This window comes from Camelina sativa, chromosome 13 (assembly GCF_030686135.1).
Source record: "Camelina sativa cultivar CO46 ecotype springtype chromosome 13, ASM3068613v1".
Lineage (NCBI taxonomy): Eukaryota > Viridiplantae > Streptophyta > Magnoliopsida > Brassicales > Brassicaceae > Camelina > Camelina sativa.
The window spans coordinates 9,263,769-9,284,013 of record NC_141892.1 but is presented as its reverse complement, the minus strand read 5'-3'; the positions used below and the strand labels follow the sequence as shown (position 1 = coordinate 9,284,013).

The 20,245-nt window shown below is 34.0% G+C and overlaps 2 protein-coding genes, 1 long non-coding RNA gene and 1 pseudogene across 3 annotated transcripts; 2 read left to right on the top strand and 2 right to left on the bottom strand.

The window, feature by feature from the left end:
• Positions 1-5,044: 5,044 nt before the first annotated feature.
• LOC147929340 (uncharacterized) lies at positions 5,045-5,713 on the bottom strand. Its single transcript, XR_015577784.1, has 3 exons — positions 5,561-5,713; positions 5,394-5,461; positions 5,045-5,290 (listed from the first exon to the last, which is right to left on the bottom strand). It is a non-coding gene; the product is annotated as an uncharacterized LOC147929340 (long non-coding RNA).
• Positions 5,714-9,592: 3,879 nt separating this feature from the next.
• LOC104736259 (UPF0481 protein At3g47200-like) lies at positions 9,593-11,495 on the top strand (annotated as a pseudogene).
• A 602-nt stretch (positions 11,496-12,097) lies between these two features.
• On the top strand, positions 12,098-15,549 carry LOC104736258 (alkaline/neutral invertase E, chloroplastic). Its single transcript, XM_010456214.3, has 7 exons — positions 12,098-12,403; positions 12,758-13,421; positions 13,658-13,823; positions 13,915-14,126; positions 14,208-14,701; positions 14,776-14,824; positions 15,058-15,549. The coding sequence occupies exons 2-7, from the start codon at positions 12,804-12,806 to the stop codon at positions 15,382-15,384; spliced, it is 1,866 nt and encodes a 621-aa protein (XP_010454516.2). The 5' UTR covers positions 12,098-12,403; positions 12,758-12,803; the 3' UTR covers positions 15,385-15,549.
• A 470-nt stretch (positions 15,550-16,019) lies between these two features.
• LOC104736257 (fatty acyl-CoA reductase 1) lies at positions 16,020-19,984 on the bottom strand. Its single transcript, XM_010456212.3, has 11 exons — positions 19,833-19,984; positions 19,472-19,749; positions 18,410-18,513; positions 18,088-18,293; positions 17,885-17,985; positions 17,603-17,789; positions 17,353-17,514; positions 17,172-17,253; positions 16,789-17,058; positions 16,479-16,606; positions 16,020-16,286 (listed from the first exon to the last, which is right to left on the bottom strand). Exons 2-11 carry the CDS (start codon positions 19,545-19,547, stop codon positions 16,127-16,129), a joined length of 1,476 nt encoding a protein of 491 aa, XP_010454514.1. The 5' UTR covers positions 19,548-19,749; positions 19,833-19,984; the 3' UTR covers positions 16,020-16,126.
• Positions 19,985-20,245: the final 261 nt, after the last annotated feature.

Below are 20,245 nucleotides of genomic sequence, written 5' to 3'. Positions count from 1 at the left end.
TGTTTTTTTAGATCAAAAAAACCAAAAGAGATTCCAAGTTAATTTGGGTTGCGAATGAATTGATGAACTTACCATGTTCATATTAACCCAACCCAACGTTGAGTTTCCTATGAGATCGGAGAAAGAAAGAAATAAGTAATATTACATATAAGTTGGAGAAACATAGATGGGTGATAAAAATCAAACAAATTTATTAAACAAAATTGAACAAAGCTATTAAACAAAGCTTGTGAATATAGTAGTGTTGATGGCCTTTGTGAAGAAATTAAACATTACTATATTCACAGCTAGAGATCATTATCAATTTCAATATTGGATTAAACAAAAGATTCAATCTTAGGATTAAACAAAGCTATAAAAAGAAATTGCTACCCAAACTATACTGAACTAATAATAAGACAGAGAGAGGTTCCTCCTTCTATTTTGGATTAAACAAAGCTATAAAATTCTTTGCAACCCAAATTATACTGAACTAAAAAAAAATCCCCAAATTGGAGGATTTGGATAATCTAGGGATTGGAGGATTGTACAGAGGACCGGGAAAATGTACATTGATGATTCTTTAGGGAAGATTACTATTGGCCATAATCGTACGGATTCGATCGATTGTAGGAGGAGAAGTTGGTTTTGAGAGTGAAAAATAAGAAGCTTTAGGTTTACGGGTGGAAAAGGTGGTTGGTGATTGGCGGGGATTAGAGTTATCGCATCGATCGAGGAGTTTATCTCTGTTTGTTGTATTGACTGTTATTTTTTTATGAAATCCTTAAAAAAAATTACCTCATAAGGAATGATTTGTTACTCATATTTTTCAACTAAAAAAACAAATAAAAGTCTTGTAGAATCAGTCAAATTAGCATTTATAAAAAAATTGTGATATTTTATACAACAATATATTTTAAGTTTTGTAAATCATTGATTGAATAACAAAAAATTGTAAATGATTTCAAATGATTTTACATAGAATCTCATAGAATCATATTTCATTTTCTTTTTTAGAAAAATATAAAAACTCTAATCTGCTAAAACACAGTCAAATCTTCTAAAAGTCTCCTAAATCTTTTAATATTTAAAATATTAAAATCCTACCAAATCTTTAAAATATCATGTTGAATACCTTCCTCTCTAAAACACAATCATATCTCCTAAAAGTATCCAAATCCTTAAAATATCAAGTTAAATACTCCTCTCTAAACCAATCATCAACCCCATCTATCTTTTCATGTCTCTTATATATACCTATTTACCTACATAAAGTGTTTTCAAAACAAACCAATACTTCATAGGTCCTGTTAAGATGATGAATATATCTACGTTTCTCTTTGGCGTGTTCCTTTTTTCAGGTATTCATTTGAAAATTTGTATTTTATAACAGTTGTAGATGTTCATATATTCTTACAAAACGAGAATACCATGCCATATTCTAGCAAATGGTTAATTCAAAATAAGAGGTTCTAAGAATTGAATGACCACTCACCTCATTCAACTCATTCAATCAAACTTTTTGAAAATAAACAAATTATAAAGAAAAATTGTTCAACATATTCATCTACTATTTCGCAGAGAAATTAGTTGAATAATGTTCAACGTTTTTTTTGTTCAACTCAATTTTTTCTAATCATTCAACTACATGCAGCTTTTTGAACGCGTAATATAATCTGAAAAATATAACTTATTTTTGAAAAATTATCATCAAATAGGGATTGTATTAAATGAAATAGCAAATGCGGATGTGTGTGACACTCCACTAGGAGGATCGTGTGCAGACTGTGCTGCAAGGTGTTCATCATCGATTAAAAGTTCAACTGGAAGTTATTGTGGTAAGGAAGGTTCATGCATTTGCCACTACCATTGTGAGAAATGTCGCAAATCGTTCCAGTTGTTCACACTAGAATGTACAGAACAACAATGTCAAGCGATTTGCAATGAAAAGCTAGATCACCGAGCTGTGGATATCCATGGTTCTTGTAAGAGTCACCTGGGGGCATATACCACTTGCATGTGTGAATATAAAAGTACACATTGTTAGAAAACTTGAAAGAGAGAACTCAAAATGTCCAAATGATGTATCTTTATGTTAACAATAAATTCAATAATAATATTGCAAAATATAAATAGATATGTTATTCAAAAAAATCAAAGTATTTGACATTAATTTTTCCAATTTTCACAATTTAAACATTGTTTATTTTTGTAACAACACAACTATTATTACTATTTTGAATGTTTCACACTAACCAAAACCGTCGTGTCATGGGACCAACCAAACTTAGCCAAAATCAGTTCACCACACAAAAAGTGCCATAGAGGAGGATCAGGCTTTGATCGGACATGGACTAGTCAGTTTTAACCCGTTAAAACCAATAGAACTAGAATAATACTGGAATGATACCCAAAGATACTATTCTACTATTAAAAAAGAAATTTTAAGTATTATGTATTCAAAATTTTGAAGTATAGTACTAAGTCTTAATTATATATATATATATGTTTCATTCATCCCCCAATCTAGCCAATGATGCATCATCCACATTCCCATACTCTAAAAAAACCTGCAGTTACGTATATCATTAGAAGCTATACATAGTTGCTAGATAACCAAAACTAATTAAAACTAGTAAAAAAAAAAGAACTGACATACCGAACCTTTCCAACTACTGGTGTGGGATCATGATTCGGGTTTGGTCGTCCGATCACAATATTCACCAAGTTACCTGCACATCAAACAATTCATTAGTAATTTTAAAATATTCTTATATAAGCGTAATTAAGCGCTAATGACATAAGCAAAATAAATATTTACCATAGTTTCCACCTTCTTTTCTCAAATCCTCCATTAGGTGTTGGTCTTCATGCATTTACGACTACAATTGAGAAATGTCGCGCGCAAACCATTTTGGTACCGACCAACAATGTCAACTGACTTGTAATGACAAGCTCCAATCTACATGACCTAGCTGTCTACACATCCATGTATCTTTAACTGGTTTTGAGAACGAGAATAAAAATAAGCATAACTAAGAAATAGTAATATTATATAGCAAAAATTAAAGAGATATGTTATAGTCCAAACTGTGGATTTAAAGCTTGCTTGGAGTTCATGACTTAATAAAGGGTAATTCAAAGATTAAGGAGGAGATTGTTAGATAAGTTTTGAAGCTTAGAGTCCAAATTATCTTTACAATGGAGAAATAAGGATAAGAGAGAGACTCGAGACAATCTCAATTAGAATTACGAGTTATCTAGTTCTAGTCCTAATAGGAATATAAATAAAAAAGCCTTTATATATATCAAGTGTTGAGTTGTAACATTGATATGAGATTAAGAGAGAGTTCCAGAGGTGTTTAGTTTTGAGAGAGAAATTTTCTAAACATAAACAAAGAGAGTTATTCTTTATAAACAAAGTTCTTGTTTATCTATTATTTGTTTGTTAAAAAGGTACTCAAATTAAAAGAGAGAAAGAATGAAGCATACTAATAGGTAAACAAGAACTTTGTTTATAAATAATAACTCTCTTTATGCTTCATGCTTTATTGCTCTATGCCTCTATAAAACTTCCAAAAGTTTTTATCGGTTCTAGCAAGTAGCAACCTAAAGCTAACATAATGGGACTACCCGAATCTTATTTGAGAAAAAAAAATTAATGTCAAATCTGAAAATTTTTAAGCAGGTAAATCTCAACAATGAATATTCTTTCATTTGTAATTTTAGCATTAATTGCTGTTAATTACCATTGTGTACATTTAACAAAATTTATTTTATATATCAATACCATACCAATTCCCACAACAAAACAAAACTTATTTGTAAATACTTTGCTTATTTTGAGAGTTTCACAAATCTAGAATTCTGGAGTCAAACTTTAAATGTTTTTGGTTATGTTAAGCTTTTGATGATATAGTCCATAAAGAATGGCTTTAAATATTTTAAAGTCACATCCATAATTCTAAAATCTCTACACTAAATTTAAAAGGTAAAAGTCTACAGTTACCAACATATTCAACCGATCATCAATACCATATATCTTTTCATGTCTCTTATATATACCTAGTTACCTATATAAAGTTTTTTTCAAAACAAACCAATCCTTTATAGGTCCTATTAGGATGATAAATATCTCTACATTTCTCTTTAGCTTGTTCCTTTTTTCAGGTATTCATTTTAATATTTTCTATTTTATAAAAGTTGTAGATTTTCCTATATTCTTATAAAAGGAGAAAACCATGCTATATTTTAGCACATGGTTGACTCAAAATAAGAGTTTGAAAGAGTTGAATTACTAATCATCTCATCCTCATTATTTTCCATTGGAGATGAATAAGTTGCAAAACTATTCAACTCATTCAATCAAAAAATTTGAGAAATGAACAAATTACAAAGAAAAATTGTTCAACATATTCATCTATTATTTCGCAGAGGAATGATATTCAAATTTTTTTTGTTAAAACTCAAATTTTTCTAATCAATTAACTACATGGAACTTTTTGCACGGTAATATTATTTAAAAATATAACTTATGTTTCAAAAAATTATCACCAATTAGGGATTTTATTAAACGAAATAGCAAATGCGGATGTGTGTGACACTCCACTAGGAGGATCCTGTGCAGACTGTGCTGCAAGGTGTGCATCGTCGGTTAAAGGTTCCATTGGAAGTTACTGTGATGAGGAAGGTTCATGCATTTGCCACTACCATTGTGAGCAATGTCGCAAACCGTTCGGGTTCATCAGATTAAGGTGTACGGACCAAAAATGTCAAGCGATTTGCGATGAAATGCTATATGACTGAGCTGTGGATATCCATGGTTATTGTAACAAGCACCTCAGAACAGAGACCACTTGCATGTGTGAATATAAAAGTACAGATTGTTAGAAAACTTGAAAGAGAAGAACTCAAAGTGTCTAAATAATGTATCTTTATGTTAACAATAATAATATTGCAAAATTTAAAGAGACATGTTATTAAAAGATCAAAGTATTTGACATTAATTTGTGTAATTCTTTTATATGTATATTTTCGTTTTCCAATTTAAACATTGCTTATTTTTGCAACAACAACAACAACAACAACAACAACCGTTATTACTATTTTGAATGTTTCACACTAACCAAACTTAGCCAAAATCAATCCATCAAACACAAAGCACCATAGAGGCAGGCTTCGATCGGATTGGGTGTAGTCTGTTTTAATCCGTTAAAAACAATAAAAATAGATAAAGACAAAAAAATATTTCATTCATCCCCAATCTAGCCATTGATGCATCATCCACATTTGCATACTCGAAGAAAATTACCTGCAGTTACGCACATCATTAGAAGCTATACATAGGACTTAGTTGCTAGATAGCCAAAACTGATTAAAAACTATTAAAAAAAAAAGTGAATTCATATACGAACCTTTCCAACTCCTGGTGTGGGATCATTATTTGGATTAGGTCGTGGGATAACAATATTCACCAAGTTACCTGCACGTCAAACAATTCATTAGTAATCTTGAAATATGCTTATATAAGCGTAATTAAGTGCTAATGACAAGCAAAATAAATACTTGCAATATTTTCCACCTTCGTTTCTCAAAGCCTCCATTAGTTCTTCGTATTCATGCATCTACGACTACCAGTGAGAAATGTCACAAACCGTTCTGGTGCTTCAGATTAGAGTGTACCCATCAACAATGTCAACTGACTTGTAATGACAAGCAATATGACTGAGCTATGGACACATCCATGTATCTTTAACTGGTTTTGAGAATGAGAATAAATAAATATATATATATATATATATATATAAAGTTAACTTTTTTCTGTTCTCCTTCCTCCACATCATCATCCACCTAATCAATATTTTTTTTGTTTTTGCATTAAAAAATACTGTTTTAAATAATCATTAATTGCTTATTTATTATTTATAATTAATAATACTTAAAAATAAATAAAAACGAATTAAATAAAATTATTTAAATTTTAAAATAGTATAAACAATAACATAAAATTTTTAGTAAATAATAAAAATTATAAATATATAAAAATGAATTAAGTAAAATAAATACAAAATTTTAAAATATTAAAAATAATACTATGAATTTGTTATAGTAATAGTGTTATTATTCAAATTATAACCAAAAAATGATCATATTCCAAAATTTATAATGGGTAAATGAGTTGTAGAATGGAAGCAAGATTTTAATGCATGGTGAAGTAAAAAAACAATTTATGTAATTGTATTTATAAAAATCTAAACAGAAAAATAAAATTGAAGTGGAACATTAGTTTCTAAGAAACATATACTACAAAGATTTATTATTAAATTTCACTTATAAAAAATAAAAAATTAGGGAAATATTTTTAGTCAAGTGGTTACAGCACCACTTCTACGATCGAACCCACCAGAGTTCGACTCCACTAAGTTGTGTTACCCTGCATAGTAGAGATTGGTCTTGTCGATTCAATGATGACAAAAAAAATTAATTACTTAACTCAATTTAAAAGTTTTAATCTAAAACAAAGATATTGCAAGGGTCACATTTTTTTGGGGGAAAACTATGAAAAATGATTTGGAAAAGATAATCCATCTAAAACAACAAAATCAATTGGTCAGAAAATATAGAAAAATGAACATCTTAAAAAAAAATCAAATTTTAGTGTGAACATGTTTTTTAGTGAACGGATATTCATTGTCAGGTTTAAACGTTTCCCATTTAGACATTCTTGACTTGGTCGAAATTCTATTATGGCAGATGATGCACTTGGACAACCACATTGTAGCGACATAGCACTAATTAAAATTGTTCATCAAACTTTGTATATTTGCATTTAATGTAGGATAACAATATGTTAAATAGTCTCTATAATTAGGTCAACAATCGACATTCGACGTTAGAACTTTTAAAAATATGTATTCATGGGATATGATTATAGAATGAACTTTTCTAAAGATAAAAGGTCAGAAGATTGTCGACAATATTGTTTACTTTTCAAGTGAGGTTATTAAGTCATTTTTTGTTATCACTTGATATATTGTTGATTTGTCATAAAAACATTATTTCAACACTAGACAATATATGACATATATATAGATTAGTAAAATAAGTAGAGTCTTTATACAGATTTATCTTTTAATCTAGAAATAATTGTATTTATATTCAATGATTCTTATTGATAAAAAATTTAATAAAATCTCACTCAAATAGATATAACAAATAAATATTATCTTCAACAATATATATATATATATATATCACTTAGTAAAGTAAGTTAACGTTTATATAGATTTATACTCAAAAGTTTGAATAATTATATTTGAGCTCAATACTTATACTGATTAAAAAAAATTAAAATCCCGCGCGTGCGCGGATCTAAATTCTAGTAATAATCATATAACTAACATATTAAGAAAAAATAATAATATATAGCAAAACTTAAAGATATATGTGAACTAATATTTTTGGTGAAAAGAGGGAGACTGTTTTTCTTACAATAAAATAATAAAAAACTTACAATTCACTTTGGTCATACGGTTGATGTGGACAAAAAAATAAAGCTCTACATGGTTTTTGGGATAACAAATTTGGGCGAAATAGGTTCATATCTAGGTTAACCTGAGAGTTTGGATGGGTCTAAGACGAAGGTGTTTTCATTTGTTCGGGATAGGCTGCAGGGTCGGACAAATGGTTGGTCGGCAAAACTGTTATCGAAAGAGGGGAAAAAGGTGATGATTAAGTCAGTAGCAACTACTGTCCCAACGTTTTTGATGTCCTGTTTTCGGCCACCGAAAACAATTACATCCAAATTTACTAGTGCAGTGAAGAATTTTTGGTGGCATACCAATGATCGGTCGGGGTATGCATTGGCTAGCCTGGGAGAGTTCATGTTGTAGTAAACAGTTAGGCGGCTTGGGTTTTTGGAATGTGGATGATTTTAATTCGGCATTGTTGGCTAAACAACTACGACGACTAATTGGGCCTCGGACTCTCTATTTGCCAAAGTCTTTAAAGGTAGGTATTATAGGAATTCCAATCCAATAGAACCAATTCGGTCATATTCTCCCTCGTATGAGTGGCAGAGTATTGTTTCAGCTCGCTCTCTGATTAACAAAGGGCTTATTGAAAGAGTTGGATTCGGGAAATCCGTTTTTATATGGACTGATCCCTAGATATCGGCTCAATTCCTGAGACCAGCTATAAGTAAGGGTCCGTTTAAGGACCCTGACCTTCAAATTTCTCACTTAGATGATCGTGGAACCAATTCATGGCAGATGGATTTGCTCAACGAGTATTTTGATCATTTAGATGTTGCATTAATATGGGCTATACCTTTAGGGAGTTGTCGTAAGACGGACTCTCTCGGTTGGCATTTTACAAAAAATGGAAAGTATATGGTTAAGTCAAGATATCATACGACACATATGGAGGTATCTAAGACTTTTCAGCCTCTTGGTTACGGGCCGGAGATTACTCCTCTCCTAGCTAGCGTTTGGCATTCGATGTCCACCAAAACTTCAACATTTTATGTCGCAGGTATTGTTAGGGTGCATTTCGGTTTCGGCAAATTTGCACAAGCATGGTCTGGCCTGCGATTTGGGATGTGCACGGTGTGGTGCTGATGAGGAAACAATGAATCATGCGCTTTTTATCTGCCCACCGTCTCATCAGGTTTGGACTTTTCCTTGGATCTTGTGGTATATATGGAAAAGCAAGGAATGCACGAGTTTTGAGAATGAAGATGAGCGACTTGAATAGATTATTCGGGTGGCGGAAGGCGATGCGACGACATGGCAGCAGGCCCAAGAGGAGGGTGAGGATGAGGATTTTTCTACCCACCACTTTTGCTCTAACCCAAGGTTGCGGACGACTGCATGTTCTCTTTCTTAGTTATCCAGACTACTGTTGTTTCATTGATGGTTGGAAGGCGGGTGATTTGCAGGCTCATGATGGATTTGTACCCAGCTTCAGGATCCGATGCCAACCATGGGAGCTAAAAACTTTAGACGGGGCATTTCCCTCTTGCATGCCGAATCCGAAACTTTCATGTGGGCTATGCGGTGTATGATCAGGTATGGTTTTTGTGATGTGGCTTTCTACACAATTGTTCTGACTTGATGAAGATGGTGTCTTCTCCTTATGACTGGCCAGTTTTTTCGACATATCTGGACGATATCAAGAGTGACAGGGAGGAATTTTCTTCTTTCTCTGTATCTTTTGTTTCTAGAAATGCAAATGTAAACTCATATTATCTGGCACGTTAAGCGCGTTCTTGCAGGCATAATGTTTTGTTTATAAATAGTTTTTCATCTCATTGACTTTTTTTATTTAATTTTTTGTTGACAAAAAAGAAAATAATAAATAAATAAATAATTGACACCCCAACATATCGTGGACGTGTCGCTCTACAATAAGTCCAAAAACCAATCGCGTCTTTATTTATATTTGACTCTTTGATTCGGGTGGATCCGATTATAATATCATGAATTTTAGACGGACAGGATATAACCGGATATAGTAAAATATTAGAGAATTAATTACCCACTAATCGCCACCTACCTATTGACTTGTTGTCACTAATATGCTTCTCTAGAGAAAAGTGTGGTTGATTCCTTGCTCTTAAAATTATTAAAGTGGATCGTTGCCTTGGAGCCAATAATTTGAAGAAAGTAGAACGATGGTAGACAAAGATGAGAAAGCTTCTTTGCTCTTAAAAAACGTGATCCGACCAAGTCTTCTAAAGGGATCATCAGGTAAACCTGCTTGTTCCATCTACCGCCCACTCTGTCACACAGAACAATGACACAACCTATGCACCCAATATCTTCTCAATCGGCCCTTATCACCATTGCACTGATAAAAAACATCGCCAAATGATTGAGGAGCACAAGCAAGTATATTTGGAGTTCTTTGTTTCAAAAACTCGGAATATAGGCGCTGGTCTAAGTGATTTGGTCAATATTGTCCGGGCGTTGGAAGACGAGATCAGAGATTCTTATTCAGAAACTCTTCAATACCACTGATCTCATGGTTCTCGATGGTTGTTTCATTCTTATGTTGTTCCTTGTGGTTTCACATAAGATTGGATACAATACGGTTGAAGATCCCATTTTCAAACTGAGATGGGTATTGCCGACTCTAAGAAGAGATCTTCTCCTTATCAAAAACCAGGTTCCTCTATTTCTTCTTACCCATCTTCTAGAGACATCAAAGTTAGCTCCATCCATTAGCTTAAACAAGCTAGCCTTCAATTTCTTCGACTATTCCGTTAGAAAACCAAAAGGGTTTTGGGCACAACACCATAATCTTGGAGCGAAACATCTTCTTGATCTCTTTCGTAAGACTTTCATACCCGGCCGGTCTTCACCAACCCCTCCAACGCAATGTTGCGATAATATGTTTAGTGGTCTTCGAGGAAATAATTCAAGAACAAAGACATCCAACACAACTTGTTTCGGTAAGATATGTTGTTTAAAGGCTAGAACTAGAGCGGAAACATTACCAAGGAGTACTTCTCTTACTCCTCTTCGTCGTCCTCCTCCTCCTCCACCTCTTCCTCCTCGCCCTTTTCTTGGTTTGATTGTATCGGCCAAAAAGCTTCGAACCCGAGGGATAAATGTTAAGCTTTGAGATCCCAAACTATATGAACAGTAGCTTAACGTTATGAATGTAATCAATATCCTTTTATTTAAGGTTCAATAACTGATTACAAAAACACTCTCTCACTCAAATAGGTTCCTCAGATTACAAAGATAAATATTGATAATATGAAAGATGAGATCAGAATCTTCAACATACTCTCAGATTCTTCTCTCCCCACATGTTAGACTCATGGTGTATCTAATCCCTCACCATAATCAACATGCTCTTTTAATCCCTCATCCCTTTACTTATACCATTCTAACCTTAGCAACCCCAAAACCCTTCACACGTGCCTGCTGCATGACTCATCACTTCTTCATAAACGTCACCCTTCGCACGTGGGAGTGGCGATAATCTCCTGTGGTCTCTTCCTCACATACACCCTATGTAGCTTATCAATAAAATTCCAGCTGAGGAAGAATGTAGATACACCGTTGGACATATGTTTCAAGAACGGTTTGCTTGAAATACCACTACTAGTCTTTGATGATTTTATTAGCTCTCTTATATCCAACAGCGTTGCTTTTGAGCATTTTAATATGACATGTACCACGGAGATGACAAGCTACGTTACTTTCATGAGTTGCCTCACAGACAGAGAAGAGGATACACTGTTCTTATGCGCGAAAGGGATTATAGAGAACTATTTTGGAACCAGTGAGGAAGTTACTATGTTCTTCAAGAACATAGGAAAAGTCATTGCATTGTCTCTTTGTCAGAGTTACTTAGCAAATGTTTTCGACGGGGTGAACAAGTTCAAAATACACAAGACTCCATGGAGGACTCTATCATCTTCTGCAGCTATAATTCTTCTTCTTCTCACCATAGCCCAAACCTTCTTCGTAGCTTTTGATTATTTTAGTCCTCCCAAAAATTGATTTGGTGGCACAGTGGTAATTCTCTAGCTTCATCAAAACCTAATCATGTCGTGGCTCTAATTGATGTTGCACTTTCACCCAGTAGCGGAGGCAGCTTAGAGTTATAAAGGTCAATTGATCCAGGTGAATTTATAAAATTAGATGAAATATTAGGAAAAATAAATAAATTGACCCTGGTAAATTGACCCCTATAAAAGAATTTAATAACACAATTGATGCTTTGAAAATTTTTTTTGGTTCTAATAAACTAATTTCCTAGCTCTGCCACTGCTTTTACCCATGGCTCTGCCTCCAACTGGACCGTGCATATGTTAGCATTCATCATGCTATCTATCTTATATTATTCTTGTGGGTGTTTTCAATTTCATTTTGTTGTATTGTTGTTGTTTTTTTTTTTAATCTTCATTTCTTTGTTTTTGATTAGACATGTTTTTTTCGTAGATTGGATCAATACCTACATTCGTTGAATAAAAATCATTGTTAATATATCTATATAGTATATGTATGAACAATTGTGCTAAACATAACGGAGTTTATTACAACCGTTTTGAAGAATCACATAACGCCATATAATCGTCCAACGGTTGGATAAGTCATAGAACAATATCGACTGAGTCAAGTGGCCAACTCAACTCAGCCAAACTCAATCCACCAAACACATAGCGCCACACGATCAGGCTTGGATCGGACGGGTATAGACTATATAGAGGTCCTTTATAAACGAAGCAAGAATAAAAAAAAATAAAAAAAAAGTGTTTAGAGTTAAGAGACGTCGTCGTTTCACAAGGGTTTTTGGACCAGTCGTCACTTCACCGGATTTTTTTATTCTCTATTCCTCCTTTGTGGATATTTTTTTTTTGATAATATCTCTCTCCCACGGAAGCTGAATCTGGATCATCATCATCTAAGTAAGTCCCCTATCATTTGTTTAATCTCTTCGTATGGAATGCTTCAATCCCATTTTTACACTTCCTTGACTACATATGGCTTTTGTTTGTTCCTTTTTTTTGTTTGCAATCTCCGGTTCTGATGATTGAACACTGAAATTGGACTTGTTCTGTAGTGTTTTCTCTAAATATTTAAGCGAAATCTGGAAAAAAAAAAGTTTAGATTTTTGTATGATTCAATGATTTTATAAAGTTTGATTTTTTAGATTCAAGCTTTCTTTACTGGGTCAGATTGTTTCGACATTAGTATATATAAAGTTCGATTCTTTTCTTCTGGATTCTCTCATGTCTCTTCTTTTTATCAAATTGTTACAGGTATCATTGATTAAAGTTTGGTCATTTCCTCTAGCCATTCCTCAAAATGGCGGCTACAGAGACAGTTCTACGTGTTCCATTAGGATCTTTATCTCAATCTTGTTATCTTACTTCTTTCTTTGTCAACTCCACACCAAACCTCTCCTTTAAACCCGTTAGCAGAACTAAAAGGGTTTTAAGGTGTTCAAACTCGCATGAGTTTGCAAGAGTACCAAACTCCGGTGTGAGAGGAGAAGGTTCATTTCATAGTTCAGACTGTGCTTTGAAAGGTAAAAAGTTGGTTTGCAAATGCCAAAAACATGATGTTGAGGAGAACATTAGATCCACGTTACTTCCTCCTTCTGACGGTTTGGGTTGTGAGTTGAAAAGCGACTTGGATGAGAAGCCTCTGCCTGTTAATGGAAGTGTATCGTCTAATGGTAATGTACAGTCAGCTGGAACAAAATCTATTGAGGATGAAGCATGGGATCTATTGAGGCAGTCTGTTGTTTTCTATTGTGGCAATCCTATTGGAACTATTGCTGCTAATGATCCCAACTCTACTAGTGTTCTGAACTATGATCAGGTCTTCATTCGTGATTTCATACCCTCAGGGATTGCCTTTCTTCTTAAAGGAGAGTATGATATTGTTCGCAATTTCATCCTTTACACCCTCCAGTTACAGGTGATGGAATCTTTCTCTGTTTTTCTTACTTAATTGAATGCTCTTGTAAAAAAAGCAATTGATGCTCAATATGATTAGTATGTATAGAAGCATGATATTGTCAAATGGTTTTGTGGTTAAGGAGAAACGGTTGTAATTGCTGTAGCTGTTGGTAACATTTTCTGTGGCTACGTAGATTGTTTATGTTGAAGTTATTTGCGTTTGTTAGAGCTGACGTTATACTTGTTCCTGACCAGAGTTGGGAGAAAACCATGGATTGCCATAGCCCAGGTCAAGGTTTGATGCCTGCTAGTTTCAAGGTGAAAACTGTTCCTCTTGATGGTGATGATTCAGTGACTGAAGAAGTGTTAGATCCTGATTTTGGGGAGGCAGCTATTGGACGTGTTGCCCCAGTTGATTCTGGTAAGAGAAGGTTCAGATCTCTGTGTGAAAATGTTTTTTTGATTATGTTTTCTTTAAGAATAACTTGACTCACTTTTTCATTTTGTCTCAGGCTTGTGGTGGATTATATTGTTGAGAGCATATGGAAAATGCACGGGTGATCTTTCCGTGCAGGAAAGAGTTGATGTGCAGACCGGAATCAAAATGATCCTAAAGCTGTGTCTTGCTGATGGTTTCGATATGTTCCCTACTCTATTAGTCACTGATGGTTCCTGCATGATAGATCGTCGAATGGGAATCCATGGTCATCCCCTGGAGATTCAGGTAAGCTGATGTTCCTTCAATTTGAATTTGCACCAGAAGCTGTCTATGCAGTTACACAACTGTTTTTTTTTACTTTGCCAGGCACTGTTTTATTCAGCTTTGGTCTGTGCACGTGAGATGCTAACGCCAGAGGATGGATCAGATGATCTAATCCGAGCTCTCAACAATCGTCTTGTTGCGTTAAATTTCCATATCAGGGAATACTACTGGTTGGACCTGAAGAAAATCAATGAAATATACCGTTACCAGACAGAAGAATACTCTTACGACGCTGTTAACAAATTCAACATATATCCAGATCAGATCCCTTCATGGTTAGTGGACTTTATGCCCAACAGAGGAGGATATCTGATAGGAAACCTTCAACCGGCTCACATGGATTTCAGATTCTTTTCTCTTGGGAACCTTTGGTCTATAGTGGGTAGTTTGGCTTCAAATGAGCAGTCACATGCAATTCTTGATTTTATCGAAGCCAAATGGGCAGAACTTGTAGCTGACATGCCGTTCAAGATTTGTTACCCTGCCATGGAAGGTGAAGAATGGCGAATTATAACCGGAAGTGATCCAAAGAACACGTAATATCTCCCTCCCATATGATCTTCAATAGATGTTTTAAATTATCTTCTTAAGCAGCTTGATTTTGTTGCAGTCCTTGGTCTTATCACAATGGAGGTGCATGGCCAACTTTGTTATGGCAGGTCAGTTCAGATTTCTCTCTTTCCCTTTTCGTAGACCTCATAAACTGTGTATTCAGGTTTTTTTGGTTCTCTAGTTTCATTTTGGTTTTGAGATTTGTATACTGAACTAGACCTGATTTTGTTACATATTGGATTGCACACCGAGATAATTGGTTTGGTTTATCAATGAGAATTTCAAAGCCAACTTTTGTGTTCATATTTTAAATCCTGATCCCATCTTGCTTTTGTTTCAGCTGACAGTAGCAAGCATCAAAATGGGTAGACCAGAGATTGCAGAAAAGGCGGTTGAGTTAGCTGAGAGACGGATTGCTCTAGACAAGTGGCCCGAGTACTACGACACCAAAAGAGCAAGATTCATTGGTAAACAGGCACGGCTTTACCAGACTTGGTCCATTGCGGGTTACCTCGTGGCCAAGCTCCTCTTAGCAAATCCAGCTGCGGCAAAGTTCCTCACTAGTGAAGAGGATTCGGATTTGACAAATGCATTCTCATGCATGATCAGTGCTAACCCGAGAAGGACAAGAGGACCCAAAAAGACTCAACAACCATTTATTGTATGAGAAGCTCAGACTTTATTTTTTCAAAGTGAGCCATAGAGCCATGGAACCTTCAACAGAATGGTACAAAAACGTGGAATTGTTGTGTAAATAGTCTCTCTCTCTTAGAAACTTACATAAAAGGATAATGCTATTTTATTCCCTATATTAAAAGCGTTTTTGGCTCAAGTGGTGAGTACTACATTAATTTCGTTGGAGTGGTCCAACACGTTGAACTTAACCCAACCAGAAACAGTACCTAGTACCCATCCAAATTTGCTGTAGAACTAGAACCACTTGTGTTAGGTTCCTATCGAACTAAATTCAACCGACAAGACTATTATTTAGCCTCAATGACATTTAACTGGATCTGTCGGTAATTTTTGTTACTGTATTCATAGTAGATAGCCAAATCATGTGGCTCCTTTGTAGAAAATTGAAATAAAACATGAATACAAATATCAGGTTATTTTTTTTAATATGATATTTTGTTTTGTGGTTTGAGAAGAAATACATTTGGTGTAGTTTCAACATGCTTAGAGATGCCCTTACATTAATCCAACACAAACTGTATAATTTCTTTGACGTAGTTAATATTCGAATGAATTACGGAAAGTAGAACTCGATTATAGTGACATAATCGTTTTGTTTAACATATGTGGATATAAATAATGATATTATTAGACACGAGATTCACACTCATTACAATAATTTCCAATACAACATTACTCGTATTCAAACATATTAAATATATTACTAGTACAATTTATTGTTTAAGCACATAAGTGATGAGGCCAGGGATGTGTGTGTTTGAGATATACTCGTCCCAATCAATGGACTTGGGATTGAACTCAAACGATCCATCGAACTCTTTGATATTCTCCATCTTTTTCACTCGCAGTCTTTCGGTATTTATGTCATCAAATCTGCACAAACAAGGATATATAAATATTATGTCATGACTTACTTAATTAAGTTGTGATGACTGACTTAAATGTATGATAAGAACTCATGTCTAGTAACATTTAATGTTTTGTTCTCTCTATCCCTAGAGATAAAAGATGTTACTGTCTTAATTAATGTTTAAAGTTTGGTGGAAGTTTATGAGTGGTACATACATGCCCTTGAAGAGTAAGTAAGGTTGGTAAAGATCAACTAGGCGCATAGCTAGCTTAATTTTGCGGCTGAGGTCATTGTAGTTGTCTCCGTGGCTCCATGGGTAAAATATATTGATCAATCGAAGTATCTGAAATGAAAATTTAAATAAATGAGAAACAGAGGTTATACTAGCAGACATCTTTCACCAAAATTTTGGGTTCTTTGCAAGTTTAAAAGTTGGGGAATGAAATGAAAATATAAGATAAGGTAGGGACCTTTTTCGAAAACTCCAAAAAGAACAAATCATAGAGTTGATTGATGTTAAGGTACCTGTAGAGGAAGTTTGTAACGAAGGGTCATGTAGAGGCTGAATTGACCCATAGTAGACAAAATCGTTCCTTTGGTCACTATGATTGGTGAGCCGTTCCGACCAACCAGAGGACTTTTACTGAAGTAACGAGCCGTGAGATCGTGAAGTTGTCCAAACGTGACTGGATTCTTACAAGAAGAACCAACATGATATATTGCCTGAACCCCGGTATCTCCCGAATGAGCTGTCGCGGCTGCAACCATCGCATTTACCACCATGTCTGCTGGTATCTGCAAATGATATTATAATTGTCAAGGAATCGCATATGTAATTAGTTTAAACAAGTAACGCATATGTAATTAGGTGTTGACTTGTGTGGTACAAAGATGTTGATTGGACTTACAAGGTCAAAGACTGAGTTTGAATCCGCAAGAAAACATTTAAGCCTTCCTTTACCATATGCAACGATCACACTATCTAATGTTCTGCATATACAATGAAGAGAAATAAAATAAATGAAGTTAGAGCACGAGATAAATAAAAATATTAGATATAACGAGGATATAACATAAACCAATACTCACTTCAACCCTTCGATCCAACCGGGGAATGGTTCGGCAATAGTACTAGTGATCATTGTTGGACGTATGATAACAAGTGGTAAAGTTTCTTTATAGTATCCCATTAGCATCTCTCCCATTGCTTTCGTGAATACATATGTATTTGGCCATCCATGAAGCCTTGCCCTATATTAAGACCATTTTAATTCAATTATTAACGGATGATGGAAGTAAAGTCTAAGAACATATACGATGTGACTAGGCTGCTAATTACCTTGCCATTCCAAAATCTTTCATTGTTTGCGAGATCTCTTCTTCAGAACAATCTTGAAGCTCTTTCAGTTTCTGTTTCATTAGGTCGTGTTCTATATTGATGTCTAGTTTGCCATTTCCGCTGAGAGTCTCTCCCATCTTGAATGGTTTCTCCGGTAATAATCCCGATTTTTCTCCGCTAACGTATGCTAAAAGAATAATACATTTTTAGGTAAGCCTCGGTAAATATAATATGGTCGGCTGGTCGCTTAATCGCTTTTGTAAGATAAACATTAGAACTCACCGGTGGAGACATGGAGAAGCAATTGCCCTTTAACACACTTTTTGGCGAAGTTGAGAACATTAAGAGCTCCAAATGTATTGATGCCAAGACCAATATCATATCTTATAGGTTTTATCAAAAAAAGTAAATAAAAAATATTGTTAAGTTTCAATATTTTATACAAAGGAAAATATAAATATATAATTAATTATTTTCGTTTATACCTTTCGTCGAAATTTGTAGTGGCTGCGATGTTGATAATGGTATCAATCTCCCTCCACATACGTTGTATAAGATCGGAGTCTTTCACCCCCAAATTATCGATCGATATATCACCTGGAACCGGCACTATTTTGTCCCGCACCAAGGCATTCAATTTTTCTTCACCTAAATTGTTCCTCAACACCCTGAAGAGGTCTATCTCCAAGACCTGTTGTATCATTGTAAATAGGGGAAGAAAATATATTTTTATGGATGGATCGATCACCTCTATGTTTATGTAAAGATTGTTTTAATTAAAGGAATTAAATGTACTGTATACCATACCTCACTACGTAGGCGTTGCATGGCTGATTTAGTATCGCGAGCTCTCAAGAGAAGGTACATCTTCTTCACATTTGGTTGCAACCTCAATATTTTCTCTACCAGAACTATATAAGAAAATAAAATAATAATAAATAAGGAGCACAAATTTTATAGTTAATACCATTTGTTTAAAAAACGTTAAAAGTAAGATATGGATATGTGACGAAGTTATGCTTTTCCAAGAGTATTTGAACCCGGCCGTCTAGTTAACATAGATTAACTAAGGTAAATAAATGTAATCTAAAAGTCAAAAGTAGAAGATATTTCAATAAATTGTAGGACAAATTGGTTCATAATTGTGGGGAAATGTTTAGGTGGAAAAATTAATGCATATGCAACTATTGCAAAACTAAAAGATGAATTTGAAAAAGAAAAAAAAAAGATGAATTTGAAAAGTATTAAGTATTAAATGTTTCTTTTTATGGGTGAAATCATAATCATTACTATTACATAGTGATACTTGATCTAGAAAAGAAAAAAAAATACATATAAAGTCTTAAGTATTAATTTTTTATATATTTTGGAAAGGCACAATCTATATGAAGCATATTTCAACATCGCAACAAATATATACTATCATATGATATGACAAGTATATATGTTTCTCTAATAAAATCTAGATAGAACTCATTGAATATGTTGAAGATATATGTTTCATGTATGGGCCATAAATACCTATTGTGTGTGGCAATAAATGAAGTAATAATTCATAAATCTATTCATAATTCATCAGTGAATTTTCCAAAACTCATCACTAGCTTCTAATCTCATGTACTTATCAATTTAGACAAGGAAAGCATAATTAACGACCAATCAAATAAATATCTTTGGATTATAAGATCAACAAATTTTTTATATTGATCCCAATCATAACGAATTCAACACGGATGAAGAAAAATATCGTAAGAACCTATAACAACTACAAAGATAATAGTATATATGAATCATATGTACGATCGCTTTCTGAATCTTTTATTTCATTAGTAGAAATATTTGTATCAGAAACCAGTATAAAGTATGTACCTTTGGCAAGAAAACCAGGAGCTCCAGTGATGAGAATAGTCTTGTTTGCAAGAAACTGAACACAATTGGATTCCATTGAAATCAGATACACTCACACCCAACTTTAGAGAAACACAAATTAAAACTTGTTTATATTCGGTCTCACGTAAAGGCTTTGGAGTCAAGGTTTGTTTTTGGTTTGCTACTTTGGAGTTGAGGTTACTATATATATAGACACGCAAACATAGATCGGATCCCATCATCCATATGGTTGGCCATCATATTTACAATTACTTCATCTACCCACATTGATTACAGAAGATGTCAAATGAGAAATTTATTAAGTAAAATAAATATCGGAATAATAAATATCACCTCTCACCATTCAAGAAGCGTAACTACTTGTCGGCCCATCATCGGAGACTTCCAGTTGAAATCATTTATTACTTTTGGTGATGAGCATAGTTGTGTTATGACATAGGAACTACAATTAATATATCTCACTAAACAAATTAATGTGTTTTTTTCTCGGTCAACAAGCCACCTATATATCATGAGTGTGTTATATTACGTACGTTACTCAATATATCTATAATTTTCTTGTTAAAGGGTTTACGTTAATAATACACATAACAGTCCCACGAAAATAACGAATACTATAGTTAAGGTACTTCCTTTATGACCATGACCATGACTCATGAGACATATCACTAATAACGTAAGAGCTATACTAGTAAATAGACTTCATTTTAACATTATTTATATAGATCTTTACTAGCATTTGATCCGCGCGTA